The sequence below is a fragment of the Eubalaena glacialis genome, chromosome 1 (assembly GCF_028564815.1).
Source record: "Eubalaena glacialis isolate mEubGla1 chromosome 1, mEubGla1.1.hap2.+ XY, whole genome shotgun sequence".
Lineage (NCBI taxonomy): Eukaryota > Metazoa > Chordata > Mammalia > Artiodactyla > Balaenidae > Eubalaena > Eubalaena glacialis.
Window position 1 is genome coordinate 204919291 of NC_083716.1, and position 13701 is coordinate 204932991.

At 37.0% G+C, this 13701-nt stretch overlaps 1 protein-coding gene across 2 annotated transcripts; it reads left to right on the top strand.

Annotated features, from left to right (window-relative positions):
* Positions 1-99: 99 nt before the first annotated feature.
* Positions 100-8987, top strand: MAIP1 (matrix AAA peptidase interacting protein 1). Of its 2 annotated transcripts, none has more exons than XR_009702374.1 (5): positions 100-554; positions 4093-4164; positions 5446-5572; positions 6867-6968; positions 8723-8812. XR_009702374.1 is itself a non-coding variant. In XM_061203759.1 (5 exons), exons 1-5 carry the CDS (start codon positions 105-107, stop codon positions 8799-8801), a joined length of 876 nt encoding a protein of 291 aa, XP_061059742.1. In that variant the 5' UTR covers positions 100-104; the 3' UTR covers positions 8802-8987. The 2 variants fall into 2 exon arrangements, 1 of the variants encoding a protein (XP_061059742.1); XM_061203759.1 differs by having other exon boundaries at positions 6821-6968; positions 8723-8987.
* The last annotated feature ends 4714 nt before the right edge of the window (positions 8988-13701 follow it).

Here is a 13701-nt window from a genome sequence, read left to right on the forward strand (position 1 = left end):
CAGGCCAGCTTGACTCTCCAGTCTCTTTCTCCAAGTCCCGCCGAGGTGGTTTCCCGCCGACTTTTTTTCCATACTGCACAAGCAAGGGGTGAAAGGTCACAAAAATGGCGCTGGCCGTCAGTCTTTTACCCCGCTTGCTGCTTTCTCGGCCTCTGCCGGGCTCGGCCGCCCGACTCTGGACTCCCGGTTCGGCCGACGTGTGGCCGCCATTGGCTGGACTTTGCTGCTTCTGCCGCCGCCGCCTCGGCTCGGGAGCGGCCCCATTTCCTCGAGTCTCTTGGGCCTCCGCGGCCTTGGCGCTGCCTGCTCGGGCTCCTCAGCGTCCCCTGCTCAGCCCTCTGGGACTCCGCACAACCCTTCCCGCTTTCCCTTTCTGCCCTCGGCGAACCTACAGCACCGAGGAGCAGCCCCAGCAGCGCCAGAAAACCAAGATGATCATCCTGGGGTTCTCCAACCCCATCAGCTGGATTCGGACTCGAATTTACTCCTTCCTTATCTGGGCCTATTTCGACCAAGAGTTCAGCATCGCAGAATTCACGGAGGGAGCGAAGCAGGTTTGTTTATTTCTCTACAGATAATCTATCCGCCTCTCATGCATTCAACTATTAGGCAAAAGTGTTTAGCGGTGAGGTTTCCACTGGGTCTCAAATTATAACATGTGGGTAGTGACCCAGACACAGAGCCCTCCGGCCACTTCTTGATTTAAATTAAGCTTCTGCTTCTGTTGCAAGGTCGCCGAGAAATAGGGTTTCGATGGAGACACCAAGGTGAAGTCCCTTAATTACTTTTTCTACTCTCTACAGGTTTTGAGTCAGAAATGTATTCAAAGCCTGTTTCTGCCACTTAAAAGCTACATGGCTTTATTTTTTCTGATTTTATGCATAATGAAAAAGACAATATTGATCGTATGCTGGTATTGATATATTTAATCCTAGGTTTTTTTCAGATTATTTCTATAAACACAGCCATTGATATTTATTTATGTGACCTGTCAGTTATAAATTAAATGTTTTCAGCTTTATAATCAATGTCAATATTAACTCCTGCTTTTGCTTCCCCGAGTCAACTCCTGACTGATTTATGTTTTTATAAAAAAATTAAAAAGTAAAGAGCAAGCTTGATTAACAGCATTGTAAGGGATAAACCTCTGCTCATGTCAGTTCTCAAAATCTTTTGTCCATGCAGAGGTAAATGAGCATGATGCTACTGTTCTCCACCACTCTGCTGATGACTTGAGCTTGTCTACTTCATGCTTATTTATGTGTCAATAAGGAATGGAAGTCATCTCCCCACTATGGGCAGGATTCAAGCCTAAGTCCCTATTTTCTCTGAACACAGAGGAGCATGGGACACTTTTTAGTCACTCTTTGATCCTAAAGGTCCTCCAGCTGTGAGCTATTTTAGCCCTCATCCTTGCTATTAAGTAGTATCTGCACCCCTTCATCAGCCAGTTTGTATACAGTCTTGCCTCATCTAAGTCAATTTTTGTGCATTTAACCGTTCTGATTTCCAAAAAGAATGTTGGGTCATCCATGGCAAATATTTAGTGATTCCATTAAACCAGCGGTTACTTTAACATACCTTTCAGATCAAGCAAACCAGTTTTTCAACACGTATGACTTAAAAGGACATAGCTGAAAAACCTTCTTCCTACTAGATCTCATAAGGCAACTATACCTTCCTTTGCATAGATGTAATTCTAGGGCTTGGGAATAATCTGTTGCAAAAACACTGGGTAGATTATCTACTCTCATGGGCTCAATTTGCCCTTTCTCCTTAGACTAACCTCCTATCAATAAGATGTTATCTTGGGATGTGAATATCAAGTTATCAATTAGATCATGTTCTTTAAGATATTTCTTTTTTAATCATAGAACATAAGGCAAAAAGGGACCTTCGTGCTCATTATTCTAGTCTAATTCTTTCAGATGATAAAAATCAAGTTCTAAAAAGGTGAAACGATTGGCTCAAGGATGCATAGCTAGCACGTGCTGAGGTGCATTGTCCTGTAACCCACTCTATAAGCAGTCTTGGTCCTCCAGAGTCACTAGAAGTTGAGATGGTTAAGTACAATCTAGGCAAGTTTTTTTTTTTTTAATTTATTATTTAAAAACATTTTTTTGAAGTATGTTGATGTACAATATTATATATTATATATATATATAATACAGGTATACAATGTAGTGAATCACAATTTTTAGAGGTTACACTCCATTTATAGTTATTATACAATATTGGCTATATTCCCTGCGTTATACGATATATCCTGTAGCTTATTTTATACCAATCTAGGCAAGCTTTTATTCATCATGTGAGCCAGAGGAATAGGTGGTCTGGTGATATACAATCCTTAAACAGCTTTATTAGCTCCACAAACCCTACTTTCCATTGATATGCACATATGATATGATACCTTCCCTATTACTGCCCTCAAACCACTAACCATGTACTGTCTGTTTTCCTGTATCTTGCTAGCGTATTTTGGCCTTTTCTATGAAAAAGAGGGCTATTTCCTAGAAGCCTGTTTAGGTTAGGCAATCTTATATCACCAAAGCCTTATCAGGGCAGCCTCCTAATGGTTCATTATTACCTTATAGGGTAATTTGCTCAGGTGTGATCTTCTTTGGCCACACAAACTAGAGTCTCATGGTTGGGTTTCAACATGATGGTTATGGTCTTTGTTTCTTCTTACCAAATTTCACCCATCTTCTGCACACAAACCCTTACTAAAACATACAGTGTTTCTGAACCCTGAGAGCCTCTAAAGTGTTTGCAAGGGATCCTTGAATCCATTTGGAAGTATGCTTTTCCTCAAAATTCAACTCTATTATTGCTAGGGCTGCCACAACAATACCTCAATCTGGGTTGCTTAAACCACAGCACTTTATTATCTCACATTCTGGAGGTTAGAAGTCCAAGTACAGGGTGTTGGCACCTTGTTGGTTGGTTTCTTCTGAGGCCTCTTTCCTTTCCTTGTAGATGATTGCCTTCTTGCTGTGTCCTCACGTGTTGTTTTTTTTTCCCCCCTCTGTGCGTGTGTGCCCTAGTATCTCTGTGTGTATCCAGATTTCCTCTTGTAAGGACACCAGTCAGATTGGATTAGGGCCCACCCTCATTTGACTTCATCACCTCTTTAAAGGTCCTGTCTCCAAATATAGTTACCTTCTGAGGTACTGGGAGTTAGGGCTTCAACATATGAATTTGGGGGAACACAATTCAGCCCATAACAATTATGAGTATTGTCTGTCTGACACACCTGTGCATCCTCTTTCTCTTGCCAGTTCTTCAAATTTCATCTTAGATATTACTTCCTTTAGGAAGCCCTCTCTTTTCCTCGCAGATAGCTTAAGTGCTCACCTGTATGCTCCCAAATCATCCTGTTCTTATTCCTGTCATAATTTTTGAACTTGTCAGTTTTCTTGGCTCCCTCCTCAAGTAGACTGCAAGCTTCTCGAAGACAGGTAGAGTCTTAACGCACAATTCCATTCCTCACTGCTAGGAATGTGGAGGATTGCAGTTGGTTCCCTCCCACTTTAAAATGGGATCTCATACTTCAAAGTTGGGATCTACTGTATTAGATTGTGCAAACTCATTATCTTTTCTCCCACTTTACCAAACCTGCCTTATCTATCTTAATGAGGTACAACTGCAACCCAGATCTCCAGACTCCCAATACCGTCTAGGTTGTGCTGCTGTGTATTCATGATTAAGAGGAGGATCATATAACAGTCACGATGGTTGATTACTTCATCATTATTTTAAAAGGAAATATATAGGAGATTTTTTTATTGAGGACGTAGTATGTACACCACACGCAATCTTTTCCCAGGTCCTTGGAGTAGATACATAATTAGCAATCTGCTCACTTACTACTTTCCATGTGGGAAGGCCATATGAGAAAAGAAAAGTCAACCAACTTTGGAGGAGTTATGCCTAACACCGATATCTAGTGTTTGACATTGTCTATTGCATTTATCATAAAATAGTCTTTGTTACACTTAGCCATTCAAGTATGAGCATTGTACATTGTACGGTATTTCATATGATATCTTGAAATAATAATCACCACCCTCCCCCCACTGTTTTTTTAAGGCTTTTGCTCATGTGTCCAAGTTGCTGTCACAGAGTAAGTTTGATCTACTGGAAGAACTTGTGGCCAAAGAGGTAAAGTATACTTTTATTTTTCTTTTAAAAATGAATGTATTATTCTCTTGCAGTAGAATGATATACGTTGTCCTTATTTATGCTTTAAAATAGTATGCATGCTTACTTAACTTCTTGTCTCACATATAAAATGGGATAGTAGTAGTATTGTTGGGAAATTATGTGAGATAGTATATGTAATGTAGAGCACTTAGAATGGTATATGGTTCAACCAAAGACTATATATGTGTTTGCTTTCTTCATGGTATTATGTATATGCAATATAATTAACTTAGCTAGTTTCCCGTTGATCAGTGTATAGCATTTTCAATTCCTCTGCTATTCCAGTGTTGTTGTCAATATCCTTACATATCCATTACCATTGGCAAAAAAAAAAAAAAAAGATAGTCTCCTTATTTTTCTCCTAAAAGATTAGCTTTTCATATTTAGATTTTCATTATTCTTATGGTTGTTTGATCTTTGTATTTGGTTTGTATTAGAAATCTATGACTATTCCCACTGCCACCCTTAAGTAAAATAAATCACCCTTAAATAAAAAAATAAAAAATAAAATAAAATAGTCTGCATGCCATCAGCCAAAGTAGAGTCCCTGTATCTTGCCTTTTGGGTACTTGGGGTCATATAAAAGTATAGAATGACTTGCTACTTAAGGCATAAGTAAGTTAATATGATGTCTTTCAGTTCTTATATAGAATTCTGTATAAGAATTGAAATCTATATAAGAACAGTTCTATTAGGAATTATCTAATTGAATAATCAGATCCCTTTTAGCCTTGCTTTTTTTTTTTTTAATTATTTTATTGATTTATTTTTGGCTGCATTGGGTCTTTGTTGCTGCACACGGGCTCTCTCTAGTTGCGGCGAGCAGAGGCTTCTCTTCGTTGTGGTGTTCGGGCTTCTCATTGCAGTGGCTTCTCTTGTTGTGGAGCGTGGGCTCTAGGCGCATGGGCTTCAGCAGTTGTGGCACGCAGGCTCAGTAGTTGTGGCTCTCTGGCTCTAGAGCGCAGGCTCAATAGTTGTGGCGCATGGGCTTAGTTGCTCCGTGGCATGTGGGATCTTCCCGGACCAGGGCTCAAACCCGTGTCTCCTGCACTGGCAGGCAGATTCTTAGCCACTGCACCACCAGGGAAGCCCCTCAGCCTTGCTTTTGAAAATGAATAAATATGGCAGTAAATTTAAAAATATTTTTACAAAATTCATTCCATGAAGAATTCACTCCACTTTTTGAAAAGCTTTTGAAAATTCAGCAAGTGAACTATGGTTTGCTTTTTCCATACTTAGACACTACGTGTATTGAAAGAAAAGGTTACTTCACTACCTGACAACCATAAAAATGCCCTTGCTGCTGACATAGATGAAATTGTATATACATCAACAGGAGACATCTCCATTTACTACGATGAGAAAGGTAATGCTGGAGCATAGTCAACTTTAAATGACCCACAATTGTCCAGATAAACTAAACTAGTGAATAATCATGGAATAGTGATATTTTGTTGGTACAAGTGGATACTTATAGAACTGCAGAGAAAATAATATATTCATTCTTTAAAGCCCTAGCTCTGGAAGACTTGGGATATGGTAATAGTTTCTTATGCCTTTCTATCTAGAACTTTTCCCTAATATTATTTAATTCACAGAAGAGAGCATTGTAACTTAAGTTAATGAAAATTGTCTAAGACAAGCTGCTCCCATATCTTAAAATGAAAATATTTGTGTTTCAGATTTCCTAACTGAAAGGAAAACAATTGAGTATTTTAAGTGTCCAGCTGTATGTTAAGTAGGAGTAAAGAGTAAAAGAAAAAGTAAATAATATTAGCTAAAGACTGTTTTGAAAGTAACATTAACTCAGAACTCCCAAATTGGATTTATTTGGAGACGATGAAAATAGTTGAAAGGAACTTTAGCATTTATCTTGTTCTTCTCCTTGTCCTATTTTCCCAATAGCGTTCCTGAAAACTTACTGACTGACTTACTCCTTTTACAAATATTTGCAGTGTATTATGTGCTAGGCACACAGGAAATCTAGTCTTTGCTTACACACTTGCTAAGGCAGTTCTGACTGAGGACTGTTAATAGTGAAAAAATTTTCACACACATGTTAATTTGAAACATTTGTAAAGGTACTTTTAATGATAAATATTTTCTTCTTCCTAATATTTCAAATTGCATCTTAGCACCATGGTTACTACCTGATTTTTGCACAGGATGTTGTCATAATCACTGGGCATAGTAAAGTGAATTAGGGGTAGAATAGAAGGCTTCTTTCTGGCAGTTGGGGTTAAGTTAATGACATAGCAGCAAAAAAGTGTTCCCCCTCCCTCATTTTTGGTTTGACAATAGATATCTGTTATCATAATTTTAGAAAATGCCACAAATTGAAAGTAATCCATGTAGTACACTTGGTAAAAAGTACCTGCTCAGTATATAGTAGCTCTTACTACTGTGATCCAGAGAGGAAAATGTCATAAACCCCAGGAGAATTTTCTAAAAATAAAAACGTGTCATTACAGGTATCTTAAGTTAGACTAGAATGAGCCCAAAATTTGGTCTGTAACAGCTGTATAATTACTGCCAATTGCTGATTTCATTAAGGATATAAGGATGATAGATTATTGTGATTTGTATTTGTATGTGTGTATGTTTTTTCTCTAAGGAAGGAAGTTTGTTAACATCCTGATGTGCTTTTGGTATCTAACCAGTGCCAACATCCCCAGTGAAACTATAAGTGGAGCCAGTGTGTTCCAGGTTAAGTTGGGGGATCAGAACGTGGAAACTAAACAACTTCTTAGTGCGAGCTATGAGTAAGTCTAATCGCATTTCGTTGTTTCCTTTCTCTAGAAAATAGAAGGTAGTATGAAGGTATGAAAACTAAAGGGAGCTTTAGGAAGAAAAAGATTGAAATTTGACAAGTTATTTATGAAGAGAGAAAGTCGGAAAGACACACTGGCCACGAAACAGGAGTGTTCAGAAATTAGGAAGAGGTAATATTGCTGAATTTAATTAAACTGTATTTCAGCTATCTATTGCTACGTTACAAACCACTCCAAAACTCGGTGGCATCAAACAGCCATTCATTTTGCCTGCTATTCTACTGCTCAGGAATTTTGGAAAGGCTCAGCTGTGGAGTTTTCTCTGCTCCCTCTGGCATCAAGTGGGGTGGCCGGAGCTAGGGGTTCATTTCCACAATGGCTTCTTCACTCGTGGGCAGCACCACGGTGCTCCTTGGCTTCTCCACATGACGTCTCATTCTCCAAGGCCTCTCTTGGTGGCTTGGGCTTGTGGTAGTGTTAAGCTAGTCACATGTTTACATGGTGGTTGGCTTCCAAGAGGCAGAAGACAGAAGATGCTAGACCAGTAAAGGGCTATGCCCAGTATTGGAACAACATCATTTCCACCATGGTTTGCTGGTCCAAGCAGTCACAGGATCTGCACGGTGAAAGGGCATGGAGAGACTCCACCTCTTCATGGGGCAGCAGCAAGGTCACACTGCAGAAGAGCATGTGGGATGCAAGATGTAGTTATGACCATCTTTGGAAAATAAAATCTGCCATAATTGGCACATGGACCATCCACTCACTAGACATTTATTGACCATCTCCTATTTACCAAGTACTCTGGTAGGGGTTCAGATACAGAATTGAAGGGTTCCTGCCCTTAAGGAGGTACTGTCTAATAGGAGGTTAACAAACTATTTAAAAGAGACACTATAGTGTATTATTGTACTAATAAAATTTGGAACAGTGAACAAGTCAAGCAAGTCAGTGGAGACATAGTTTAATATCTGTCTAAAAGAGAATACTGTTATGTCACCAGAGTTATACAAATTTGCTTTAAAATAATGAACAAATCCCAAAAACGACCTAGGAAAGAAAATGTATCCTGTTTCGCTAAGGTAAAGGGAATTATATCTTCATTTTTTTCACTTTTCTTGAAGGGGATGTGCTTTTTTTCTTTTCTTTTTCTGTTTTGAATTTTGCTTTATTTGTAATTACCCAAAATATTCTGTATATTTAAATACTTAATTTAAATCTACTGAATCGTCTCTTTTTTAAGATGTCATTTAGACCACTGTAATCAACACTAACCTTTGGTTCTTCTGATATTCCCTACTAAGATCACGGGCAGCTCATAAACACTGCTATTTTCAAGATTGGTCTTAGTGCAAGCTGAGTAAGTCTAATCACATAAACCAACTTCCATGAAAGTGCTGTTTTTATCACCATATTCCAATTTATTTCTCCTCATATTAGGCATATATTATGGCTAGTGCTTAACAATAGAATAACATTGAAGTTCCTCTCAAGGACTGGCAGATGTTGGAGTGTATGTAGATCAGTCCATTAAAAATACTCACTTTAGTTGAGAATGCACGTCTGATTTTGTGGGGATATATTTTGTGATCAAATTGGTAGATTAAACTTTTTGATTTTTATTTACCATTAACTGTTAGCTTTTTGCTAACAACTGCCTCTAATATATACTTGCAAATTATGTAGTTATCCAGGAAGTATTTGGACTGATATAAGATTCACATTATTTATAATTTTTTCCCTAGATTTCAGAGGGAGTTTACACAAGGAGTAAAACCTGACTGGACCATTGCACGGATTGAACACCCAAAGTTATTAGAATAATCGATCTTGGAAAAATCAGCTTATTGGACTTTTAGCAATTACTGTGAAGAACTAAGGAAGAAAAAATTTTCAGATCAGTTGATCTTCACTTAATCAAGTCTGTGGATTACGTTTGTATTATTTTGAAATACTCCTTGTAGTAAATTGGCATGATACAATAAAGAATTTTCCACAGATTGTCATCACTTTCTGTAGAAGAAGTCAAAGTAAAAAAATTACAGCAGCCCATCATTGGCATCATATTCAGTATCATTTCTAATGTTACATGTATATGTATACATACACAAACTCATTTTATAGACAATAAAGAAGATATTGAAAAAATTACACATTTCTAAATTAATAGTCCTTAAATATTTTATTTGTGGTTAATACACTTATACCAATAATTCAAGTATGTGTAAGATTTATTTTTAAAAATCACTGCTGCTATTTGATTACCTCTTTGGTCATTAACTGGATGAGAAAGAACAGATGGAATTATAGCAGATGGGTCACTACAGTACTAAAACTCAGTGAGGCTTACTAAAGCACAAAGAGAAAAAAGAAAAAAACAGTAACTTACTCCCCTATGAAGTAATATCAAGTCTTCTAACATACTTGTATTTGGACTCCTAGAAGTTGGGATAGGGGAGACAAAAACAATGTAAGAAATAATGTCTGAAAGTTTTCCTCATTGATGAAAACTATAAACCCACAGATCCAAGAAATTCAACAAGCAGGGAAGCACATAAAGAAAACCTCACTAAGGTACATCATAATCAAATTGTTGAAAACTAGAGAAAATTAGAAAAGCAGCTAGAGAAAATTAGAAAAGCAGCTAGAGAAAAAAAAAAGACACATTCCATACAGAGAATGACTGTATTTCTTTTCTCAAACTATGCAGGTTAGAGGCCTTGGCATGACATCTTTAAAGTACTGAAAGAAATAAACCTGTTGACCTAGAATTCTATATTCAGCAAAAATATCCTTCAGAAAAGGTGAGAAAAGACTTTTTCAGACAAGGAAAAGATGAAAGAATTTGTTGACAGAAGACCTGTTTTATAAGAAATGTTAGGGGCTAGTGGACAGAATAGAGTAAAAGGACCCATGCATATTGGAGAATTGATTTTTGACAAAGGTGCCATAGTTATTCAATGAGGAAAAAAAAGTCTTTTTAACAAATGGGTAACTATATATTCAAATAGGAAATAACCTCATCTCTCACCTCACACCATACACAGTTTTAGTGCAAAATTTAGATTGCAAAATGGATCATAGACTTAACAAAAGCTAATACTCTAGAAATTGTAGAAGGAAACATAGAAATTGCTGTCTTGGGTTAGAGAAAGATTTCTTAGGAGACAAAAAGTGTGAATCGTGAAAGAAAAATTTATAAATTGGAATTTATTAAAATTAATACTTCTGCTCTTTGAAAGACAGCAGTGAGAAAATGAAAAGCCAAGTCACAGATTGGGAGAAACTATTTGTAATACATATATCTGACAAAGGGCCTGTATCCAGAATATATAAATAATGCTCATAGCTTAATAATGAAGAGTTAAACAGCTTTGTACAGCTATCATGACTCATCAAACTGTGGACTTAAAATGGGTACATTTTGTTGTATGTAAATTATCATATATATATACTGTTTTTTTAAACAAAGTGAATCAGCTATACATATACATATATCCCCATATCTCCTCCCTCTTGTGTCTCCCTCCCACCCTCCCTATCCCACCCCTCTAGGTGGTCACACAGCACCAGGCTGATCTCCCTGTGCTATGCAGCTGCTTCCCACTAGCTAGCTATTTTACATTTGGTAGTGTATATATGTCCATTCCACTCTCTCACTTCGTCCCAGCTTACCCTTCCCCCTCCTCGTGTCCTCAAGTCCATTCTCTACGTCTGCGTCTTTATTCCTGTCCTGCCCCTACATTATTATATATTTTTAATGCAAATTATACCTAAACAAAGTTTGCTAAAATATTTAGCAAGAAAAGTAATTTGCAGGAAAATAAGTTCAAATGATTAAATTTTTTATAAAGTATAAAACAGCTAATCTATGTTTCGTCTAATCTTAGATGAAACAGATAATAGATCAGTAAGGCACATATTGCTAAAATGAAAACAAATGCAACCAGTTAAACTATCACTTGCCATCTGTTGTAAGATGCATCTCCAGTGATTTTAAAATGGATGGTGAATGTGTGATTTAGAACCAATGAAATACACTGTGATTTATTGTTTGTGAAAATATACATAAATTGTAAAACTTTTTTAAAATGCAAGAGATTAATATGGCACTAAACTCATTATAGTGGCGACTACCTGGGGAGGAAGGGAGTGGAATGTGACTGTAATGTTTTGTTTCTTAAAAAAAAGTACCTGATACCCAAATAATGCTCTCTGTATATGGTTTCTCAATAAAAGGAGACGGGCATTGGGAGCAATTCCAGGTCTATGCAGAAAACGAGCAAGAGTAGCCTGAGACATATTCTTGGGCTGGGAAGCAAGGACACTATCAAAGCTGACTGCGGTAATGTTGAAAGTTATTTATTACCATTTAACAGACCCAAAATTTAGTAGCCTAAAAATAACGATCACTTATTTTACTCATAAATTTGGGCAGGGTTTGACTTGGCAGTTTGTCTGCTCTATGTGGTGTTGACTGAGGTCACTTGGGAATATTTATGTGAAGGCCAAGCTGATCCAACATGGCTTTACTTGTGCGTCTGGCTCCTTCTTAGTGATGGTTGAAAGGCTGGATGCACTGGGTCACTTTTGGTCTCTAACCAATCTTTAAATTTTCCCCCCAAATTATGTTAGATACAGATGAAGTAAATTGGCATATCTTCTACCCCAGAAAAATTTTCCTATCCGTGTTATTGAATATAGCTGTTTTATCCCTACTGTGATGGGTCATTTCACCAAAGATTTTGACCATTTAAGGTTGTATGGTAGGGGTCCTAAGGTATTTGTCTTGACCTCACTAGCTTTTATCCTTACAGATCTTACAATCCAATTGCTCCCAGTGAGTTCAACGGGTTTTTTTTGTCTTTTTTATTTTTGCAGTGGGGGGGTGAGGTTCTACATATCCGTGATACCATGCAATATTTGTCTTTCTTTGGCTTATTTCACTTAGCATAACGTCCCCCAGGTTCATTCAGGTTGTAGCACATGACAGGATTTCCTTCTTTTTTAAGGCTGAATAATATTCCATTATATAATTTACCACACACACACACACACACACGCACAAATACACACGAATATTCCATATCTTTATTCATTCATCTGTCAATATTTAGTTTGTTTCCATACCTTGACTATTGTGAATAATGCTGCAATGAACTTGGGAGTTCAGATATCATTTTGAGATAATGATTTCATTTTCATTTTCTTTGAATATATATATGCAGAGTGGATTGTTCCATCATATGTTACTTCTATTTTTAATTTCTTGAGGAACCTCTATACTGTATTACATGGTGGCTGTACCAATTTATAGTCCCACCAGCAGTGCACAAAGGTTCTCTTTTCTCCACATCCTTACCAGAGTTTGTTAATCTTTTGACTTTTTGATAATAAACATCCTTACAGGTATTAGGTTTTTATTTTCACTTGTGTTTACCTGATGATTAGTGATGTTGAGCACCTTTTCTAGTACCTGTCGGCCATTTGTGTATCTTTTCTGGAAAAATGTCTATTCAGATCCTTTGCCCATTTTTTAATTGGGTTATTTGGGTTTGTTTGTTTTGTTTTGTTTTTGCTGTTGAGTTGTATGAGCTCCTTGTATATTTTGAATATTAACCCCTATCAGATATGTGGTTTGCAAATATTTTCTCCCATTCCACAGGTTGCATTTTCATTTTGTTGATGGTTTCCTTTACTGTGCAGAAGCTTTTTAGTTTGTGTAGTCCCACTTACTTAGTTTTTGCTTTCGTTGCCTTTGCTTTGGTGTCAAATCCAAAAAACATCTTTGCCAAGACCAGTGTCAAGGTCCTCCTATGGTTTCTCTAGGAGTTTATGATAAACAACTATATGCTCTTCCCTTAGATTCATCAAACATTAACATTTTGCTATCTCTTTCTTTTTCCTTTTCTCTCTTTACACATACACACACACACACACACACGGTTTTTATCTAAACCATTTGAAAGTAAGTTTCAGACCTCGTATACTTTACTCCTAAATATTTCAACATGCATGCCCCCAAAATAAGGACATTATCCTATATAGACATAAGAACATTAGCAATAATTCCATATCATCTAATATTTAAAACCAAATTTAAAATTTTACCAATTGTCTTAAAAATATCTTTTTGAACTGAGATTCAAGCAAGGTTCACACACTTGTATTTTGTTATTATCTCTTAAGTCTTTTTAAAATTTTTAGGATATCCTCCATCCTTTTTATGACATTTCAATTTTGAGAAGTTTAGGATAGTAGACATACAGCATGTCCCATATCCTGAATGTGTTTGATTATTTTATTATGGTGTCATTTCTATAACCTGGAAGTTAGGGCTAAAGGCTTAATTAGATTCAAGAATATCTTGTAAGTGATTTGTGTACTTCATAATATATAACACACATTGTATATACATATACATGTATATACATATATGTACATATATATACACACATACATACAATTTGTGGTAGGCTGAATAACGGCTCCCAGAGATGTCTACAACCTTAGCTCTGGACTCTGAATGTTTTATCTTACATGGCGAAATGGCACTTTGTAGATATGATTAAGGATCTCATGATGGGGAGAGTATCCTGGATTATCTGGGTGAACCCAGTGTTATCCCAGTGGTCCTTATAAAAGGGAAGCAGAAGGGTCAGAGTCAGAGAGAAGGAGATGCTATAATGGAGCAGAGGTTGCAGTGATGTGAGAGTCAAGGAGT